Source organism: Clinocottus analis, unplaced genomic scaffold, assembly GCF_023055335.1.
Source record: "Clinocottus analis isolate CAN_PGR_092001 unplaced genomic scaffold, fCliAna1.0.p SCAF_13, whole genome shotgun sequence".
In the NCBI taxonomy this organism is placed as follows: domain Eukaryota; kingdom Metazoa; phylum Chordata; class Actinopteri; order Perciformes; family Cottidae; genus Clinocottus; species Clinocottus analis.
In genome coordinates this window covers 16,693,146-16,715,493 of record NW_027175854.1, presented here as the reverse complement: position 1 = coordinate 16,715,493, position 22,348 = coordinate 16,693,146, and the positions used below count along the sequence as shown (strand labels likewise).

Here is a 22,348-nt window from a genome sequence, read left to right as displayed (position 1 = left end):
TGCCAATTACTCAGCAGGGAATTCTATATCTGAATTCTCTTATCCACCGGCTGCAGACGAGGTTCCTCCTTCACAGATCAAGTGAATCATCATTTGCTGAAGGCGTGTAAGCACAGCTGCAAGGATTAGTTTATGAATCTGATTCATATACTAATCCTTGCAGCTCTAGTTTGCTGCATGCGTGGTACTTTATGCTAACAAAACATTGCAGTATTTGCAAGGCAAGTTTATTCATATGGCACATTTGACACGGAGGCAACTCAAGGTGCTTTACGTGATAAAGTTTAAAATAGAAGGCAATTATAATAAAAAGGTAAACGTGAAAGTCTTTAGTTTTTAAAGTGTTGGCAGTTGGTGCAAATAGACACATTTTATAGACGCTAAATCATAAATCACAAAAACAAATGAGGTAGATAATAAAAAATGAGCAAATGATTTGGAAGAACTTTAACATTTAAAAAAGATGTATGTAAAGTGCATAATTATTATTACATGTTTAACATAATTAGACGTTGAATTTACTATTTATATGACATCCAAATATAATAATTCCTACATTTGCATATGGTAAGAGTAGCAGTACTACACTATAGACAATATTCTAGTAAGTAAAAGTCCTGCATAAAAAAAGGTAGAAGTGTCTGCAGGTTTTCTTCCGTCTAAGTTTTCGTCCCAATACATGTGCACGCCTTTTCCTCCAAAACAGCCAATAGGAACACAGGGTGAAAGTGCCAACCAATCACGAAGCTGTATTTCTGATCACAGTTTAGACCAATGGCGAAGCTGAGCTGCGAACGTTACAGCGGCCGGAGATCACTGCAGTGCAGCAGCCAACCAGCAACCAGCTAGCCGACCCGTCTACTCACACGGAAATATGGAGGAAACGAAGATACTAGTCAACGGGTAGGTTTAACTATCGTTCTATCCGTTCGCGCCATCTCTTTCTTCCACAAAAAATATAGTTCACGTCCCCGTTTGTGCGTATTGTGACGTCGTAACCTGTGATGAACCAACTCAGCTAGCTAGCTAGCTAACCAATGGCTTGTCAGTTGGAGCTGTTTTGTTAGCAAACCTGACTGACAGCCAACTTTCTGTCTGTCTGTCTGTCTGTCTGTCTGTCTGTCTGTCTGTCTGACACTACTGTTGAAAGTTGACAGCAGATATTTCCCTTTAGACTTGTGGCGTGTACTGGATGCTTGGTCTCAGCTGTAATAGCTCTGTAATAATCTTATTTTCACAGTTAGTTTAGCTTGGATTCAACTTTATTGTCATTGCACATTGAGTTAAGTGTCTGAGAGAACACAATATAGTTTTAAATCTAACCAGACGAGCAAATGTACATAATATTATACAGAATAAAATCGGGAATGAATAGATATAGAATAAATAGTAAGGGTTGCGTCATACAGTATTGTGTATGAGTAAGCTACGATATGTAAAATATGAAGACAGTGCAGGTATAGTATAACATACAGTGTAGAGTTTGATTTACATGTACTGCTTATTATAGATAATTAATATAGAATAAATAGCTGGAGATATGATGAATGTGGTGTATAGACAGTAGGATAGTCTATAGATCAGTTATACAGTATGCGTAGTAAAAGTATACATGTAAGTGTAGAAAGTGCAAGTAAGTAAGTAAGCGTGTGTGTGTGTGTGTGTGTGTGTGTGTGTGTGTGTGTGTGTGTGTGTGTGTGTGTGTGTGTGTGTGGTCATTTGGCATCATTGTCCAGTACGTCTTCATCATATGACTGCCTCTTGTTTCCCTCTTCTCTTGGTTTCTAGCTGTCAGACTGACCCCCTCTGCATGGGCCCATAAACATGTCCACAGATGACAGTATCTCTGAGGATGTGTCCAGCTCGGGGGCTTTGAGCCATTGCCATGTCAGTCCTGATGGGGATGGGGGTAAGGAGAGTGAGACCTCTTTGGTGTCCTCTGAGGGGACATCAGCCTCGGGGCTGGCTGTCTCGGAGGACAGACATGCAACCTCCCAAACAGCAGGAGGCAGTGTGGAGAGCAGGCCCATGGACATCACACCAGCATGCAACAAGATCAGGTGCAGTCACTGTAAACACGCACCTGTTTATGGAAAATATAACGAATGTTGTTTTTTCTGTGCAGAGATACAATATGTAACCATCCTCTAAGGTTTAGAAATACATCAGTTTTGTGCTACTTAGGTTTTCTATTTATTTAAAAAAAATTCAATATGTATTATACATTTATTATCCAGTGGTACAGTATGTGAATTAATGTTATGTAATTTTCTGCAGGAGTCTGTGTCTGAGCACAGACGAAGCATTTGAACAAGGGAAGAGCCTCCCATTCATCAACCCGAGCTCCCTTGACACCCTTAGAGCTCTGGTGCAGGAGATCCAGAGCAGCGGAGAGGCCGACCCTGAGATCTGGAAGGATTGTGAGGTAGGAAAAAACACCACAGAGTCTGAATAGTTATTGTAGAACGTGGAACTGAAAGTGTAAATGCTCGCTGCTGGCGTTGAAAGGGAAGTTGGGGTTAGCTGCTGTGGCAGTTGCTCTCGTGCTCTGTAGCTGGCAGCCTCCTTTCTGAGCTGTCACTTTTATTATATGTGCGCATCACACCTGACACAAACGCATACACAGTACCGTGCTGCAGTTGATCTTTTCAGACACAGGATGTGATTTGCAGGACAACTGTGATGTGCTACAACATCAAATACACTTCACTGCATAGTTCATCAGTCTTGAGGCTTTTAGTTTTTACATACCTGCTCAAAGAACCATCTCACGATGAAAATATCTTCGGTCGGTTATTTGTATGGAAAAGGACTAAAGACTTGTTGTTGTTTGTGTCACAATCGCAGTGGTGCACAGCCGATTCGCCTCAGAAATCCAAACAATCTTCACATTCTCTCTCACTCTGTGTGTACATGCACTTAAAGGTAAATCATGTTCATATTGTCTAAACGGCATTCGCAATTCAGCCCTTTTCTTTCTCCCTTGCTCAGCAAGAGGGAGAGAGAAAGAGCCGAGGTGCTCTATGTAGAGAGTGGCTGAAGAGCGGGGCCGTCATTAGTGTTAACAAAGCGTGAATCACGAGAACTAAAGGTTATTTTCTGATTTGGTAAAGTAGAAAAATGGCGGTTACCGTAATCGGACCGGGGGTTAAATATTTCTTCGCTAGATCTCCACTTGGTAAAGCAGATTTCTTTGCCATCTACAGATCTGTAACTGGGAGGATGTGGGCCATGCACACGGTTCTGTTTCTGCTGCATTGCGTGTTCACACATGTTGGGCTGATGGTCCGCGTGGACCCACGTGGCGATGAACAGCTGAAGAACTTCACGTGGAGACAACGCAGCACTTTGTATCGCTACAGCAGTAAAATATCCCCTCCAGACATGTTTACCGCACAAAGAAACTCTGCTTGGAATAATAATTATATGTAGCCGGTTAAAAGAAAATCTTAAGATTGCATCTTCTCCTTATCTCCCTTGTTAAAAAAAAAATGTGAATACGCAATTATTACAAAATACAAAATATCTCAGAGATTTCTCTGCGTAACCTGGTGTCTTATGTGTGAATGTGCTGGCCCGGTGGGTGAGCGGTATGGTAGCGCAAGCTTCAATTTAGGATCACCAGATGTTGTGTTTCCAGTTGGCCTCTGCAGTATGAAGATGAAAAGACAAAATAAGGAATGTCAGTGTACGTTGACTGATTAAAATTCACCATGGCTCTGCCCCAGCTGCTTCACTGTAGGTTAACGTCTCCCTGTGAGTAATGACAGTTTGCTTTTGCTTTTCTTTTTTTTTCTGCAACAGGGTCGATGGTTGCATCTGTTTCAACTGGTTGAAAAGCAATACCAAGAGCAAATACTCGCTCAGCAAGAACAATACCAGTGCCAAATACAGGTAAGACTGCATTTAGTTTTGTCTTATCTTGACGAGAAAATAAGTGTTTAACCGGTGAAACAATGTGTTGTTTTCCAGTTGATTCAGGATGAAATTAAAGCCCTGGTTCAGCTCCAGAACCGCCAGTCCAGCATCCATCCACACACTGAGTTCTCTCCAACTTTGGTGACCAAAACTACCCCAAACACAAAGGACTATATCTTCCCGCTCATCTCCAGTGACTGCAGGGTGCCCATGAATGTGGCCAGTGACAATGACAGCCTGGCAGCCCCGGCCCTCATCCCGTTCAGCGCCCCTTATCCTCCGGCCCAGACAACAGAGACCGGCGACCACGCAGAGGAGCAGCGGGCGACAACGGTGCTCAGCAGCGGGTACGGGACCCTGTCTGCTTGGGAAACGGGTCTGGAACCAGCCGGGTCTCCGGGGGAGGACGAGGATGGTGTTCAGGGCAGGGAGAAGCATCATTGGTCCCCTCACCTCCAGGAAGACACACAGACAAATGTGATTCGGGGTCAGCAGGATTTCTTGCATGTGAGGACTCTCGGAGTGGATGAAATGAACCCATTGGACTACCAGCAGAGAACCTTTGGGTAAGTCTGAGTTTATTTTGAATTTTAAGACACAAAAAGGCATTCAATTACATTACATTTAATTTAGCTGACGCTTTTATCCAAAGCGACTTACAATAAGTGCATTCAGACGTACAAAAATCAGAACAACAAGAATCAAGAACATACAATTTCTTCAATAAAGCAAAGTGCTATAATTATGTGCCATTCCAGTGCTACTAAAAGGCTTTTAGGTATTTAAAAGGGTTTTTGTTGATTTGTTGTGACATTTAATTTTAGCAGAAAATGTCAGTTTTCAGTAGTGTTGCTCCAGACTTGTATATTGACTTTAATTACACATTTTAATTGGTTAATCCATCCATGTATTCTATATTATGTATGTATTGTGTTCTCCACCAACACCTGAGAGAAATATCTGCCTCTTTAGCTGCTAAATGCTGCACTATGTCAATAAATTCATGGTTTCGGTCGATAACTAGAGGCCTTATCAACCGACCGGTTTCTATTGTTATCTTTCATACTTTGGCAGATATAACCACATTAAAAACGTGTTAAAAAGTCTAACATTTTATTTTGTGTACGTCATTGAGTAACCCTGTTGAGAAGAATGCTTTGTTCGAGAAATTATATTTCTACTTATTATTTTTAAAAAAAAAATATTTAAGTAGAAGAGATATGAAGTAAAAGAGATATTTTAACAGTATCCTGGCCAAGACAGTTAGCATCACAAATAAGTCGTACAAACAAACATAACAATAAGAAAAACTATCAAAAAACATTCCTAAATTTCAAAACATCGGCCGCTAATTAAGAAATAACTTTGAATTCATCCAATGAGAACGGTTCCTGAAGATTCAGGTGACTTTGCAACGGAGCCGCACATTTAAACGTCCCTTTCCCCAGTTCATCACGGACTTATGAAGGGACGGTTAGCAGGAATAAGGTGCGACAACGACAACAACCTCCCGTACTCACCCGAGCCTGTTCTGTTGGCAGCACCAGCCAGCTTTTGACCTCGTGGGCCCAGAGGCAGAAACTCAGGCCCAAGAAGAGCAAAGTGGGACAAGCTTCATCCCAAATCCCCGAGTACGAGGAGCCCCCACTCGGCGTCAGAGAATCCCACAAGCAGACCCCCCCGGACAGCTCAGACCTTCAAGACCAGGTACAAACTCACCACGTGAAAACAGAGTGTTTTATCACTCTAAATGCCTCTCGTGGTCGTCCTTGATTACATTCCCGCTCTGCCGAGTCTAATCCGCTCTTCTCTATCCGGGGTTTCAGCAGCGACCGGTCGGCCCGTCGTCCAGCTCTTTCTCCCTGAGGAGGAGCGACAGCTTGATGTCCGAGGCGTCAGGTAACAATTCACTGACTCAAGACAAAAACACAGAGCGGCACGGCGGCGAGAAGAAATCCCTTTGTGACAGGATGTCACACGCCGTTATGAAAGATGTCGCACATACCACAAGTGACAGTTAGGTGGCACTGTCGTATCACCGAGGGATTTGTCATGAGACACAAAACCAAATTACCTTTTTTTTTTCATTTCCTGAAACATTTCACACACAATACACACGTGTGTGTGTGTGTGTGTTTGTTTGTGTGTGTGTGTTAGTTTTTTACAAACCTTGACAGGTGTCGCCTGAAATCATTATGAAGCAGAGCTGAACTGTCACTCCAGTCTGAGAGAGTGACGGTATGTCACGTCCTAAAGTTAATGTATTTCCATATTTATCATTATCTGCTTTATTTCGTGCATTGTGTGCACATCTCTCACTGAAATACACATAAACCTGTGTACATTAGAGACTGGGAGCTTGCATTTCTACTATTCTCAGTAAGAAGAGGGAGGGAGCATGAAACGTTATAAGAATCATACAAAATCTGCTGGCGTTCGTGGTTTAAAATCTATGAAATTAATCCCAAATTTGTAGGTCTACTTCCAAAATGACCCCGTAAAGAAATTATCAAACATAGCTGGTATAAGATTGAGTCAATTTTGTATTTGTACACGACCCTGATAAAGAGCAGATTTTAGTCTCTGCTTCCGTGCTTAATGTTTTCTCATGAGAAAAAACTCTTTTTTGATGACTTTCTCCTCCCGGTCGTAGGCCTCACCTATTGGCGTCTGACTGAGAGCGAGCTGTATCACCCGCTACCGGACAGCTTCGACAGCGGCGCTTACCATCTTCTGCAAGAGGCGTCCTTGAGTCTTGTGAGTAACGACTATCGCTCGCCAATGGCAACTGTGGCTGGTCTGATTGGGGGATGTGTTAGAGGTACAAAAACAAACAACCTCTCCTCCTGAACGTCTGATCTCCGGTCTCTTGTAGACTCCGTCTCTGGACTCTCGTCCGTCTCTCAGAGAGATCTATCAGAACAAGCAAAGAACAGACTGTAAACGCTCCGACTGGGAAGGCTCTGTGACCTCCAGTCCTTCGTCTCCGCAGGTATGTTGCACTTTTCATTGGTGATCAGTTTATTCCGTGGCTAAGCCTCTAACCCAGTCGTTCTCAAAGATTAGGAGATTAAGATCAGGCGGCAACTTCTAGTTGTGAAACGTGAAGCCAAGACTGAAGCGTCTTCAACCTGCATTCTCTCTACTGACCACCAGGGGGCGACTCCTTTAGTTGATTTATTCCCCCAATAAACATTGTAAACATGAGTTTATGATGTCAATATCTAGTTTTAACTCTTCTTCAATACAGCATGATGTTCATTTAGTAAATTTTGGTTATTTGGAGTCAAACAGACCATAAAGCAGGGGACGCTTTAGGGCGGTGCTTTGAGAAACCTACACGGAAAATGTGATTTATCAAACGTTTATCTCTTCTAAATGACGTTCATTTAAATGAGCTCTCTCTGAACTGGGTCCTGATAGTTTGTCTCTAACCGTGTCGTTGCTTTGTCAGGTGTTGACCTTGGACCCAGCCGCGAACCAGCGGCAGTCGGATCGAACCTCGGGCTTCACTTCGCCCTCTCACTTCAGCAGCCCGTCGTTCGGCGCTCAACTGCACCACCACTACCCCAGAGAGGGGACCCCCGTGACCCCCGACAGCACCGTGGAGTGCGGTCCCAACCCCGGAGACACGGACTGCCTCTCCGACGCCTCCAGCGCTTCGGTCGCCGGACCTTCCCCTTCTGACGGGCGGAGCCTGTGGGGGAACGCGTCCCGGGCCGCCCCGTTTTCCCTCCAGGGTGAGACCCGACCCTGCTCCCACACATCCAGCCAGCAACGCGGAGCCAGCGAGGAGGAGGAGGGCAGCCACACCCACACCAGCACCCTGAAGCCTCGCTCGGCCTCCGGTGCGTCTCTGCATTCTGCAGCCGGTCCTCACGCGCAGAGAGCCGCTTCGCTGGAGGATCCTGTCGTCCTGTCTCTGTGAGCGTAACACACGCAGCTTGCTCTACTTATTGTCCACTGTATTAATGTTATTAGTTATTCAGCACCTTTCTGAAAAACATTATTGATTAAAAGATATGAGATTTTTAAGTAAATTGAATTGGATAAAATCATATTTAACTCTTCACCAATCACCAAAACTATAGCTTTGATCAGCCAGGAGCTGTAAAATAACGGCGGTATTGTTGTATTCTTCTCTTTTTATCTAAAAAAAAACCAAAGTTTAAAATTTTACACCAAATTTCTCCACCAAATTTAAACTCTCATCCCAAATAAACCGAAAACACATTAAATGTTGCGTTCCTACATACACACATAGAGCCTCCATCCTATTTTCTAACACTGGTAACACTTATGGACACTGGAAAACATGTTGGATGTATGTATGGACTCCATTGTTTTCCAGTTATTGTAAAAAAAAATAGTTTGTCATTAGAACTTGGTTCTTATGCACACTATTTAGGATTGTTCTGTTTCCATAAAGACGCAGAACGCTTCTATTGCAGTCAAATTCAATGTCACAGAGCAAAAAAAAAGGGGTTTTGAAGGTTAAAACATTTGCAAAAAAAACCATCTGTTTTAAGACCGATTTAAAGAATATTCATTGACTGCTTGAAGCCCCTCGGTGGAGCAATCTGGACCGAGGAAGACCTGATCGCACCCTGAGACCCTCTTCGAGGATCTTCAGCATCTTTCAGGCTTCGTAGGGAGTCCCACTGTTTCATTCATCTTGCTCTCCTTTGTTTGTTTTTCCTCAGACTGAGACAAAACCTGAGAGAGAAGCACTCCCGACACGTGGCCGATCTGAAGGCGTACTACGAGTCTGAGATTCAGAGCCTGCGAGACAAACTGAACTTCAGAGATCTGCCCCGGGATTTAGAGAAGAGCAACCAGGCCATCACAGAGAGGTCTCCCTTCATTTCTTTACTCATAAACTGCATGTGGAAATCGCTCTTCTGTCTCTATTTGTATTCATAACATAAACAGGGTTTTTGGAGACAAGAAACAAACTAACCTTTTCTGGAGCTTTCTGTTGCATTTCTGATGCAAATTAGTTTGTTTAATTAGAATTATTGTGATATCTGTTCATGCACAGATGCAAGCACCTGGAGAAAGCTCTGGCCGAGGCCACCGGCCGCGTGCAAGAACTGGAGGCAACAAACAGCTTGTTGGAGAAAAAACTGGTATAACACCTCAGATTCCTTTTTTACATTATTTGTCATATTGAAGCAAATGGCATCGGTTACACTTAAAGTGGTGAATTTGAGAGAACTTGTCGTGTGTTGTACCTGCAGCTGATCATTTTGTACTCTGCAATCGAGATAAGAGATATTGCAGTTAATTAGAATTACTCAGAGGAAAACTACATCCTGAATTGATTTATTTCTTGTTGAATTCTGAGAATAAAATCACAATCTACAACTTCAATCTCAGAGAATATTAGAGTTTTTTCTGGTAAATGTACTACTGCAATGACCCGAACATGACGAGTACTAGTTGCAATATTGGTTTGAAAATTTGTATTTGTTCTTAAAAAGAACAGCTCTCTGATATCTGTAAGCACCCCATATGTAATTAATCTTGTACACTTTATTACTTCAATGCTATTTTAGAACAAAAGTTCGAAGCGTTTTCTCTCCAGTCGCTTTCAATACTTCACCCTAATGTGATCGATCGATAATCGTTCCCTCGTCCTGTTGTTAGGCAGAATGGCCGGATCGGTACACCGTCGCCGGTGCCGCGGTGAAATCCCTGCAGAAGCGACTAGAAGAAAGCAAGCGCTCGGGCAAAGAGAAGGACGCCCTGGCGGCGCGTCTGAAGACCCGCGTCCGGCAGCTGGAGGAGGCGGTGCAGAAAACCTGCAGGGAGGCGGACGAGAGGGAGGCGATGAAGGACGGAGAGCACAAGATGCTGCAGGATGTGAGTGAGAGGCTGCAATGTAATCTCTATCCTCTAAAGCAGTTGTTTGTTTAACCTTTTTTTTTGAGCCGCGTCACATTTTCTACAATAACAAAAAAATCACGCGGCACTAAAGTTATAAAATGTCACATTGTAGCATATATGTTAGGTAATTGTTGCGCCTGTTGCGCCAATTATTTGGCTAGCTAGCCCAAAAAAAAGGCCTTTTCACTGGAACCTTGCTTCTATCATTATACTTTTAAAAAAAATATTCAATGAACAGCTGTGCTGGTACTCAGAGGAAGTTAAAAGGACTTTTCCCAACTCTGTTGTTTTGTTTCCTCAGCTGCTCGGACAATATGACTCTCTGGTAAAGGAGCACGAGGGGCTGAAGGTAATGAAACGCTAACGGGAACTGACACACACACACACACACATACACACACACACACACACACACACACACACACTTATATATATCCTCATCGGTGTAAACGTGTCTTCGTTCATCTTTTTGTGTCCTCAGAACAACTTGGTGTCAACCGAGAACAAGCTCTTCGATGCCACTGATCAGATATCAGAACTGAAGAGGTGAGCGGATTGATAGTAGAGAACAGATTATTATTATTATTATTATTATTATTATTATTTCATGGTCAACCCAATTCCTCATTTATTCCAGAAAATATCAGGTTATGTAAGTTACACAATCAAAAAAAGTGTCTCAATTTGGCTATTTGAAAGTCACAGCCTTAAAAGAATAGTTTAACATTATTGGAAATATTATTGTTACTATTATTTGCTTTTGTTACTGAGATTTAAATGAGAGAATAAATTAGCCACGTCTGTCGTGTGAATGTGAAGCTTGAGGTTAGCTTAGCTTAGCATAAAGACTGGACTACAGAGGGAAACAGTTGGCCTGACTCTGACCGGTGCAGGTTCATGTCAGATTATTTGTTAGTCTGGAGTTTTTCTTTGGTGTTGATCTTCTCAGCAAGACAAAAACACAATTGTATTTCTAGAAACACTTTTAATTTAAACATTGCTACCATCGATCCAGTGCTGCTGTTTTTAAAATTATATCGAAACGCACGACGAGAGCGTTGCATAAAGACGGCAGAGATGTGACTGCACAGCTTCGGGCCCGTCACATCGTCACCGACTGGCTGCAGCGATTTCTGTAAAAGAGCTGCAGCGCAGGCCGGACGACAGCGGGGAGATGGAGAGGATTAATCAATCGGGCCCTAATTATTGTCTCTGCGCTGTCGAAAAAGAATAGATAATAGCGTTCATTGGCTGACAGGGCACAGCAACTTTTCCATTGCGCTTTCAGCTCTGCCTGCAAATTGGCACCAATGGAAGCAGAGCCATGAACTCTGCATTGATGAAGTGCGTCGAGTCGATGCCGCGAGGTCACGGACGGATGGCAGACTGCTGCTCGCACAACATCAATACGCCTGTCATAGCAGCGCTTTAGCACCGAAACACATCACCTGGAGGAAGCAACAAGATGACGGAGAGGTTCAGAGACCTGCAGGTGGTCCTTTTTAAAAAGAGGGAAGAGGACAGAAGTTACTACAACGTACAAGCAAACTAAAATGAATAGTAACTTCTTGAATGCATGGAGGATGTGATGTAAATACTAAGAACTGATGAAAAAGCAGTCGGGCAGCATTTTAAAAGGAATTTCTTGCATCTAAAAAGGAATTTCTTGCATTTTAAAAGGAATTTCTTGCATTTTTAAAGGAATTTCTTGCATTTTAAAAGGAATTTCTTACATTTTGCTGACTCTAAAAAAGATGCAAGGGTCCTTCCCGGCATCCGATCGGTCAAGAAGCCAGAACACAAGAGTCAACGTTAGAGCTGCAGAATGGGGGGAAAAATACTTAGATGTGTAATACATATATAAGATATGCAGGAACGTTTCTGGCTTCGGGGTCTGATGGAGTCACACGGCGGAGTGCAAGAAGCTGTTGTCAAACTAAAACAGGAGACAAAAAGTGGCGCCGGATCATGACCGCGGAGATATTTCATAATAAAGCAGAGGAGATAAAGTGTTGAGGAAGAAGGTCAGCTGTGGGTTTATATCACTTCTGTGTCCACAGTATCTTTAAGTCTCGTGATGATGTATTGTCTCTGTCTGTCCCCGCCTTTAGAGTCATCTCCAAACTGGAGTCTCAGGTGAAGCAGCTGGAGCACGAGAGCCAGGCCAGGGCTCGTTATTCTTCCCACAGTAACACGCAACCGTCCGGCGCCGGGTGAGTGACGCTCCAACTCTCTCTTCCGTGTTTCCAGCACAAAGTGAAAAACACAACGCTTCCTGAGATGCAACACGCCCGTCTGGACGCGACACGCAGGCGACGAGTTTCATCACCTTGTCTTTTGTGCCGCAGACGCAGCTGTCTAAGTTTTAAAGTTTCCTCTTCACACGTCCACAGTCTCTTCCACCATCCTGACCTGCTGATGTCGCCCAGCAAATGCACAGCGGAGCCAGACGTCACGCGCAGGAAGTCCCCCTCTGACCAGCTGAACGGCGGCAGAAAATCCCCATTCTCTCAAACGAACCAATCGAGTATCCACCGGAAGTCAAAGTATTCATTAAATGATCAATCGTCAGGACCTGGAAGCCCTGTGGACTCAGCTGCTGGGAGCTGGAGGTACGTGGAGGTTTTTCATGTTGACGGTGATCAAGCATTTTTGTATGTTTTTCCTCAACCAAACTCCTTGAAGATTTTCACGGATTTTAACGGGACATCCTGTTCTGAAGGTGTGCGTCGCCCCCGGAGTGCGAACAAGCGCCCCCTCCGCAGAGACTCCAGGAGCAGAGCCAGCGGGAGGCCGCTCGCAGGGAGGGATCCTGCTCCCTAACGCCCATGATGAGGGCCCTGATACAGCTGGAGGAGACCAGAGCCACAGAGAGCCGGGCCCCCTGTAAGAACAGCTCCACCGCCCACAGTATGCGTCACACTCGGTCCACATCCACACTGCACGTATTGCTATCGCTTACGGCGAGCGTGCACACTACTCCGGTGCATTCAAACTTATGAAACGGAGGCTTTTTACGGGGGCTGTGTTTTACTCTGGACGGGCAGAAACTACAGACACCCGCGGTCGCCTCCTGATTGGTTCGTAGCGGTCGTGGCTAATTAGTCCCGCGACCCCAAAACCAAAGAAAAGCCGCGACTCGACTACCAGTTGTTTTTTTTTCAGCATGAATTACCAATTACATTATTTAAACATTGTGAACACACCCTTTAAGTAAAGGTTTAAAAAAAAACAAAAGAGACCCAAAGAGCTGAACGAAACAAAAGGTGACGCTATCGGTACGAAACAGTCAATGTGACCGGCGGCTCCCTGCGGCTCCAGCAGGGAGAGAAAGGGACAATGGCTGCAATCAGTTTTAAAGTATGTGACTGTGATGTGAAGCGACAATCAGGACAGTGTTCCAGGTGGTCGATCGCGGCAAAGCCTCACACGTTTCATAGTATGAATGAGGAAACGATTACCCTTTAAAAAAACAAAAAGAACTATGGCTGAACTATCTTTCATCTACATTTGAACAAGCTGATACTTAGACTTGCTATATAATATGTTGATAAACTTGTATAGTACAGAAGTAGCATGATACTCACAGATGGAAAGAGGCTGAATGGTATAAAAAAATGTACTTCTTGTGGCAACTAAGGGAATACAATTACATTCTTAACTATTCAGATGTCAGAATATTTGTATTAAAACAGAAAAACACTTTCTTGAAGCCAAAGTGACGACTTTCAAAATGTATTGTTTTGTCTAACGAACAGTCCGAAACATAAAGAAATTAAATGTATTAACGTGTAAGACAAAGAAAAACTTTGAGGCTTTTAATTGTATTTTTATTTATTTGATTTTTTTTACACTTTTCAAAGCAGTCTGATTCTATCTTATTTAAATTTTACGGTCTTTACTGTTTAATAAATTACTCATAATTCTCATTAAAAACAGTTTTACTGAGCGTCTTTGCTGCTGTATTACTGTAACCGCCTCTGCTGTGGGACTAACAAAGGAAAATCTTTTCTTAGAATAAAAAAACAATAGTTTTTAGATTTCCTGTTTGATTAATTGACTGATTGTAAATCAGGCCGATCAAACACACTGATTACTAACTTCTATGTGTGATTTTTCTACTCGGCATACACGCAACAGCTCGGCCCGCTTGCCGAAGTTTTTTTTTTTGTTGAATTGGACCTCATCACGTCTGTGTGGCTTTCTCTCCGCAGGGGGCGGCAATCAGAGGACCACAGTCGGGTTTGTGGAGCGGAGACACAAAGAAGGGATTCAGGCGGACTGGGAGGCGGTCAAACCTGGAGGAGTGTCGGCCAGAGCTGAGCGAGGAGGAGGAGGAGGAGGAGGAAGAGGAAGAGGAGGCACAGTGAAAAGAGCTGCAGCTCTGCTCAGAGCTCAGAGGAGTCTGTCTCCAGAGGGCCATCGGTCCTCGTCTCTGCCGCCTCCAGAACACCGAAGCAAAGCCTCAACTACGCCCAGTACGATGTTTTTTTGTTGTTGTTTACAGACACAAATATACTTCATTCAGACGCGGTAACGGATGCTCGAATGCGACCACGTTTTAATATTTTTAAATGTGAATACAGTCGATCTGCAGCTTCTCTCTCAAACCCTTTTTTAAATTTCTTTGCTCTTCAGCTTAGCATTGATGAAACAGAAGAATATTTGAAAGTATCGCAAGTTTTATCAGTTTTAGAGCTTTAATCATTTAAGCGTCTTTATACATTCCTGTGTTCATAAAAAGTATTTTTACACATTTGTACGCGTTAAGCGTTGAGCTGATGGAAAAGAGGCACAACAAAGAAGAAAAGGGCAGATTTTAAACTGATTATTGTCCACAAATCACTGTGAACCGGATGAAACTAATTAATTGAGAATGAATGACGAACTGTAAACGCAAAAGGTTCTGCAGATTTAGTATTTTATTTTTTACAGACTGTATCTCACATATAATTAAGTATTGAAAACAAAACTCTGAGCCAAGAAACCTCAAAGATGAAATGAACAGCCAGCCCGTTAAATTAATTTGAGGGTCACTAAAACTCACTGGGGAATGTAGCTTTTAATTAATGTTGTGTTGTCGCGTTAGAGTTTTAATTAATGTTGTGCTTTTTTCTCTCTCTCTTCCATCCAGCAAAGAGAGGAACTTTAATCATGCCCATGTCTGCGAAGTCCAGCCCCAAACGCTGCCCCTCTGAGAACTACTCCACTGCGTTTGGGCACCTGATGCCAAGAGAGGAACACCTGCACAAAACGTGAGCGACGGTAGCATTACGGTAGCATTAATACACATCGGACAGATGACGCTCTCGGAACAGAATCTGTGCAACACTGTTGCACATTTTGGGTTGAACATTGTTTACACAAGACTTCTATCCACATTAATAACTAAGTCTCATCGTGTGGCGTCGACAGGAGCGACGGACAATTCGACCAGAGACGCCATTCGTTGCACGGCGGCAGCACTCCCCGAAAGAGACTCCAGTTTACGTCAGCAGACAGAAAAGACGGTAATATGTGTGTGTGTGTGTGTGTGTATGTATGTGTGTATATATATATATATATATATATATATATATATATATATATATATATATATATATATATATATATATATATATATATATATATATATATATATATGTATATATATATATATATGTATATATATATATATATATATATATATATATATATATATATGTATATATATATATATATGTATATATATATATATATATATATATATATATGTATATATGTATATATGTGTGTGTGTGTGTGTGTATGACACAATATGATAGAGGGATATTGTGTATGTGTTGATATGTTTACAATAGTAAGGAAGAAAATAACAGGAAAGTAAAAGCAAACAAACGAAGTAAAACATAAGTGGAAATATAAATAATAATTTAAGATAAAAAAAAAGATATTTAAAGTAACATGTCTGATCTTCTCTTGTGGTTTTACCCAATTTAATTTTGGGATTTCCACAACAGACCTGTTTAATTAATACTTGAGAACCCGATTGTTAGTGATTCCCCCCCTTAAGTATTAAAGCGCTGCCCTCGTCGTGCATGTAAACGTCAGACTCTCTGCCTCCCTCTCCCTCCAGACCTCGGGCAGAGCGAGTCGTCGCGCGGCGCCAACCCGCCGGAGGGAAACCCCCAGCCGGGCTGGGAGGGCTGGGAGGACCGGGGAGAACGCGCCGGGTCCGAGCCGCGGCGCGAGTCCTGCGGCGACTCGTCTCCGCTGCTCCAGGACGCCGGACTCCACTCGCTGGCCGAGGCCGAGAAGCTGTTTGACGAGCTGACGCAGGAGAAACTGCAGGTAATTATTTATACTTTGAAATCTGTGAGAGACGGGCTGAGCGCATCGCATCACACAGGACATCCAGGACACTTTTTTTTATTTTTTATGAATTCAGCACATTTGCTGAAAAGGACTCTGCTTAAAGAGCTTTACGGACGACAACTTTATTACATTCGTTTTTGATTCAATGAGTTGAGATTCGTTTTTGCACTACTAATCTAGTCTAAACTAATTAAATACATGTTTTTAAATACTTGTTTATTATGTCTGTAAATATAATAATGCTAGTATGGATTATTGCTACTGTTTCATTGCTGTTTACTTATATGTATTACTTGTTTCTTATTTTACTACCATCTCTTGCTGCTGTAATCCCGCAATTTCCCCACCGCGGGACTAATAAAGTCTTATCTCAGCTTATCTTATCTCATCTTAACCCATAATTCCAAATAAAACCCTCGCTGGCTGCAACTCTGTAAGCAGTAAAAGTATTAAAATGTCCACTGAACGCGTCATATTCTTTATTTTCCGACAACACGCATGTGTTGAGGAGAGGCACATTAGAGTGAAGGGATTCTCGTGTTTTGTTTATTTTTGAGTCTTTTGTACCAAATATTTATTTTTGATAAATAATTTAGTTTGAAGCCAATGTGTAGACAAGATAAGACATGCTTCCTCTTAAAATAACCTTGTTTGTGTGTGGATTAATGGTGCATTTAAGTTTCCGGTAAAACCATTCACTCACCATTCTTGTGGTAATTAATTATAATTATAAATAAGGTGATTCCTAATTACAAAAGTCCTGGTTTTGATATGGTATTTGATATTAATAGCTACCTGGAGCGTAATTCTTCTTCACAATAATTCACGACATGTTCACAATAAAGCTGGTAAACTCATTAAAATATGCAACAATTAAGATCAGAGTACATGATAAAATCTAATCGTCTTCCTGCTCACTGAAGCTCTGCCTCGCCTCCAAACAGAACTCTAGTCAAACAATCTGCCCCCGGCCTCTTATGTCACAGCCTCACTGTTTTTATTGCATCGCCAAATTACTTCTATTTTTAGTCCCGACGGTCAGCGACTCGTCAGAGTCAAAGTGTTTCAGCCGGTCGCGTGTCGGCTGTTGCACCAAAGTCATTATTTAATTGAACTTGAATGATTAACCTTTTGTTTGTCTGTGTGTGTGTTTGTCTCTGTGTGCGTCTGTGTGTGTGTTTCTGTGCGTGTATCTTTCTGTATGTCTGTGTGCGTGTGTGTGTTTGTATCTCTGTGTATGTATGTGTGTGTGTGTGTGTCTCACTGTGTGTGTGTGTGTGTGTGTGTGTCACTCTCTCTCTGTCTGTGTGCTTGTGTCTTTGTGTGTGTGTGCGTGCGTGCATGTGTGTGTTTGTGTGTCTCTTTCTGTGTGTGTGTGTGGGTGTTTGTGTGTCTGTGTGTGTCCCCCTCTTTATGTCTGTGTGTGTCTGTGCGCGCGTGTCTGTGTGTGTTTGCGTGTCTGTGTGTGTGCCCCTCTTTATGTCTGTCTGTGTTTGCGTGTGTCTATGTATTTGTCTATGTGTGTGTGTGGGTGTTTGCGTGTCTGTGTGGGTGTCCCTCTTTATGTCTGTGTGTGTTTGCGTGTGTCCATGTATTTGTCTATGTCTGTGCGTGTGTGCGTGTGTGCGTGTGTGTGTGTGTGTGTGTGTGTGCGTGTGTGTGTGTGTGTGTCAGATTGAAGCCGCTCTGAGCCGGATGCCCGGAGCAGGTGGGAGAGTGACCCTGCAGAGCAGGTTAGATGAGGTAAGACTCCAGATATCGATCATCTTCATATCGTTTTCCCGTGTTTGCTCGTTCTGTAATCGGAGCTGAGCAGTTTGTATCCTGATCATGGAAGTATAAGAGTGTTCACCTTCTCAAATCGCTGCTCTTCTTTGTTTCATATAATTGCAAATTCAATAAATTAGTTTATTTTATTCTTGGTCGAAATTATGAGCAAATTTCACTTTTTTCCTTTCATTTATACGTCGAACGAATATCATGTTTTTACAAATGTCTTCCTCGTGTACCTGTTTTTATGTAGTGTTAATTAAATGTCTTTCCATGACAAACACACACAGACATTCATCTTCACATTTAAGAATGCTAGTGAATGTGTGACATTTTTAGTTTTATTTTGGCATTAGTTTGCACCCGTTGTGCATCCATAATGGATGGGTCAATCGCGTTAGCTGCCGGTTGACTTCCCGCTCTTGTTTCCTCCTCAGGTGGCCTTAGAGAAGCGTCTGGAGCGACTGAATCGTGAGCTTGGATCCATCCGCATGACCCTGAAGAGGTTCCACGTCCTCCGCTCTTCTGCCAACACATAGCAACGTCTGTCTTTTTACATCACGGCGTGAATGATGCTACAACCAAGTGTCTTGGTTTTTATACACTGATCCACCGATTGTCTCCCGTGTGCCATGAGTCCACATGTACATAACTCCTCCGCGACATCTCTTTTATACGTACTGCTCTGGGATATTTTTTATATGTCTGAAAGTATATTTTTTAGTAATGCACAGATTTGTATGAGTCGTTTACTTTTTTTAGTCACAGAAATATTTATATGGTATGTTTTACTTATTCAGGTGTAGATTTTGTTTTTTAAAATCTGCTATGTGAATGATCCAAAAGGTTTTCCAGCAGAGACATTCATCCACTTTGGAAAACATCACTGCCATTTTTGTTCACGTGTTGATGAACATTTTGTTTTTTCATCAAGTATTTATTTGATGTGTCTGTATGTATTTTACATGTTTATCTCTTTTACAAGTATTTTTTTTTCGGACCAAACTTATCAAACTTGAAGAAAACATGATGTTTACGTGAATAAATCGCCTTTTTTTTCCTTTTTCTTTGTTTACTTTTCATTACTACCTGTCACTTTCTTTTCTTTGTGTTTCATACACAGCATTGTGTGATCCGGATCAGATTCACTTGTTATATCCAAACCAGCACACTTTATTTGTACACACACTTTCTTCAGTAGGTTGTATCTCCTCTGGCGATGCTTGTGCATGGTATTTCTTGCACTGCTTCCTTTTGCCATGCAGTTTTATTCTTTCTTTTCTACCACACTTGAACTTCACTGGAACTATAATATTGTTGTTGCACAATAAATTTTGCTTTTAAAAAAACATAACAATAAGTATTCTTCCTCTTTATTATTATGACTGACTCGTTTATTATTCTCGCGTCACAAGCAATAATAAACTAGGGCCAAGTGAAACGCAGGGCTGTGATTTGTTGTGGTTTGTTGCTCCACAAATTTACCGGAAGTGCACGAGTTCCCCCGAAGCGGCACCAAATGGCGCGATGGCGCATCGGAGCGCGAGCCGGAAACGGTCGTATTTTTCGCGGCTGAACGAAGTTAGCGATTAATACTTTGACGAAAGAACACGCAAATAAGAAAATAATGTTACGATAAAGGTGAGAATATTGTATTTATGGTGAGTTATGAGTTTATTCAGGCGAACAGAAACGGCCCAACGGTTAACTAAGCTAGCTAACGTGACTAGCCAGCTAACGTTAACTAATATTTTTTCAATGGTTAAATTAAATATAGAAAATATGTCATAAACGGTAATTGATAGGGTGAGACAAATCCGATATATAGAGCACCAGCTATATTAAGGGTCTTAAACCACAACTATGATTTATTAATTGATTTAATACTTGTATTAATTATGTGAATCTGCAAAATCACAGTAAGTAAAAGAGTATTTTCTATTATTTTATTGCGGACGCCTGTTTGCCGCTAGATGGCGCTTTCCCCCTCCGCTGTCCGTCAGAGGGATGTCCTCCTGGCTTGTGATGTAACCGGTATCCTGGATATCGGCCACCGGCCGCAGCACACCGAAGCTGAATCAACGGGACAGGACAGCCGTCTTTCCTTTTAGGATGATGGAGGGAGGAGCGACGAGCTCCGTCCACAGCAGCGGGACCGACTAGGCCGACACGCCGGGGAATGAAGACTCCGTGTGGGGGGATACACCTCTCACTGACGGCGATGTGGCATTCCGCCTTCATGTGGAGATAAAGCGACTGCACATCAACTCAGAGCTGCAGGTGAGTCGCCGATGATGATTTTATATGTATACCTTTAACACAAATTATCTCCCATTAATTACCGTTAATCTAGAATCTACACGATGCAAATGTTGATTAATTCCCAGCGTTATTATTTTGTGGCAGTGTTTGCATGAGCTGCAGTGCTCGTGGCATCCATCATTGTAGCGTTATATGTTTTTCACCATAACAGCTGATCAATAATATCTATATATATATATAATTCTGGCCCATATAATAACTGTGTTTGTGTGCGGATATCACCCTCTGACAGTGAAGTTATGGGTGCCATAAACCTCACCGAATCACATTTTCATGTTCTCCCATGATACAAAATGTACTATCTCTGCATGTGACACACCAAAATACACTGCACAATGTATGCTTGTGCATTAAATGGATGTAATGCAATGTGCACGGCTGGACTAATCTCCTTTGTAATGTCCAATAATTCACGACTAGATTTTGACGCTGGATTCCTCCATCAAGTTGTAATCAAACCACCGACTAGATTAATAACCTACAGCCGTGTACGCGACTCTGTGAAACACTCTCTATGCCTTTTCATTTGCAAAAATGAACCTAATCTATAATCACAAAACCCTAAAAGACATCTTCAGATTGCTTGTTTTGGTCTAAACGTCAGTACAACATGTGAATATATTTAAATGACAAAACATAGGACAAAAAACAGCAGCAGATATTCACATTTGAGAAGCTGGAAGCAAGATTAAGCAAAAATAAGGTCTCATCAAAAATAGTTTCAGATTAATTATCTGATGATTGACTAATCAATAATAGTTTCAGCTCTAAAAGTGAGCCCCCTCCCGCCCTTTTCTCAGTTTTCGTATCCTCTTTTTGTTTACTTTTGTAATGCACAATCATTACAAGAGTTATTTTACTTGTTTACTCTCTGTGGTAAAAGTTGACCTGTCCTTGCTCGAAATGTCCTGCACATACTGCTAACAATGCGGGCGACCACCGAGCTATTCTTAGACACTGAAGGTGAAAACACTGAAAGAGCTGCTGCTGCACGTGAGGATCACACCGAGACCGTAACTTATTCAGACGGATGCTGCAGTGGAGCCAAAACTTTCTAGGAAGAACAATTTAAACCTGGAGAGAGTTTTTTTCGGGCTGGCTAGCGCCAAATAACTCTAAATAATCTGTGTCGGCACCTGGCTGCGGTAAAGTAAAGCAAAGAAATTGTGTTAATCTAACTGTAGACATCAGAAATCTGTGTTGGCTGTTTTTGGGGATTTCTTTCAATATCAAACACTGCATTTTAATGGCGCATGTATGAAACAAGACAGTTTACAATGTTCACCGTCATAATGTTGTGTATAAGTATGCTAACATTTGCCGATTAGCGGTAAAACCAAGTATTGCTGAGGCTGATTGTAGTCTGGATGATGACACTACAGGAAAAGTCAGTCCATTTAATATTTGGATCGTTTCTCAAACGTAAGGGTTTGCTGCTCTTGTCTCAGTCGTGTATATCTTTGCATGATGAATATCTGTGATTATTTTAAGGTGCGATAAAAAACATCACTTTGGGTTTTGGGATGAGCTGGACATGCGTAGCCAACATGACCATACCTAAACAACGTATGTGATTATGTGAGTTTTAAACGTGGTTAAAGTCATGAGCTATCGTGGCAAAACAAATCTGTGGGCTCTCCAAAGATTTTCACCTTAAGTCTATCATGTCGGCAGCTTCACTATCCCCACGACCATCGGGTCCACTGCGTAATGTACTGGTCCTGTTTCCTCCCATTTCAAGTTCAGTGTGCACGACTTTAACGTGTGTGGTTTGGAGGGAAAGAAGATGGAGCCTTACAGGATCTGATTATCGGGCCAAAATGATTAGGTTTGCTTTAATGAATGCTGTTAGGAAGTGGCCACCGCAGAAAGAATGAGTCATGGTATTGATTGCCGCCCCCTCCTTCAGTTGCTCCTTCTCCCTAACCTCCTCTCTATACCTACCCCCCCACCCCACCTCGCAACCCCTCCTTCTCGCTCTCTTTTTACCCATCCTTCATTTTTCTTTCATCTTAAAATTCATCTTTTTCCCAATCTCATAAGACATGTCAGATTCTTTTCTGCAAAGATACGTCAGACAGGGTTTTGAAGAGAG

At 42.3% G+C, this 22,348-nt stretch overlaps 2 protein-coding genes across 11 annotated transcripts in view; both read left to right on the top strand.

Annotated features, from left to right (window-relative positions):
- The first annotated feature begins 761 nt into the window (after positions 1-761).
- LOC137784260 (M-phase phosphoprotein 9) lies at positions 762-19,291 on the top strand. Of its 4 annotated transcripts, none has more exons than XM_068574793.1 (24): positions 762-903; positions 1,789-2,060; positions 2,278-2,425; positions 3,805-3,894; positions 3,973-4,484; positions 5,460-5,625; positions 5,748-5,817; positions 6,572-6,675; positions 6,794-6,910; positions 7,373-7,842; positions 8,622-8,771; positions 8,960-9,047; positions 9,568-9,783; positions 10,109-10,156; positions 10,289-10,353; positions 11,919-12,020; positions 12,201-12,419; positions 12,530-12,693; positions 14,022-14,285; positions 14,942-15,062; positions 15,223-15,317; positions 15,923-16,137; positions 17,836-17,904; positions 18,369-19,291. In XM_068574793.1, the coding sequence occupies exons 2-24, from the start codon at positions 1,825-1,827 to the stop codon at positions 18,468-18,470; spliced, it is 3,831 nt and encodes a 1,276-aa protein (XP_068430894.1). In that variant the 5' UTR covers positions 762-903; positions 1,789-1,824; the 3' UTR covers positions 18,471-19,291. The 4 variants fall into 4 exon arrangements, with proteins under 4 accessions (XP_068430894.1, XP_068430892.1, XP_068430893.1 ...); XM_068574791.1 differs by having other exon boundaries at positions 12,530-12,717; XM_068574792.1 differs by having other exon boundaries at positions 5,745-5,817.
- A 144-nt stretch (positions 19,292-19,435) lies between these two features.
- Positions 19,436-22,348, top strand: part of LOC137783987 (membrane-associated phosphatidylinositol transfer protein 2-like) — a 63,459-nt gene continuing 60,546 nt past the window's right edge. For all 7 annotated transcript variants that reach the window (XR_011077372.1, XR_011077371.1, XR_011077370.1 and 4 more), the window contains exons 1-2: positions 19,436-19,572; positions 19,905-20,211. The gene's annotated coding sequence lies outside the window, so the exon portion shown is untranslated. The remainder of the gene's footprint in view (positions 19,573-19,904; positions 20,212-22,348) is intronic.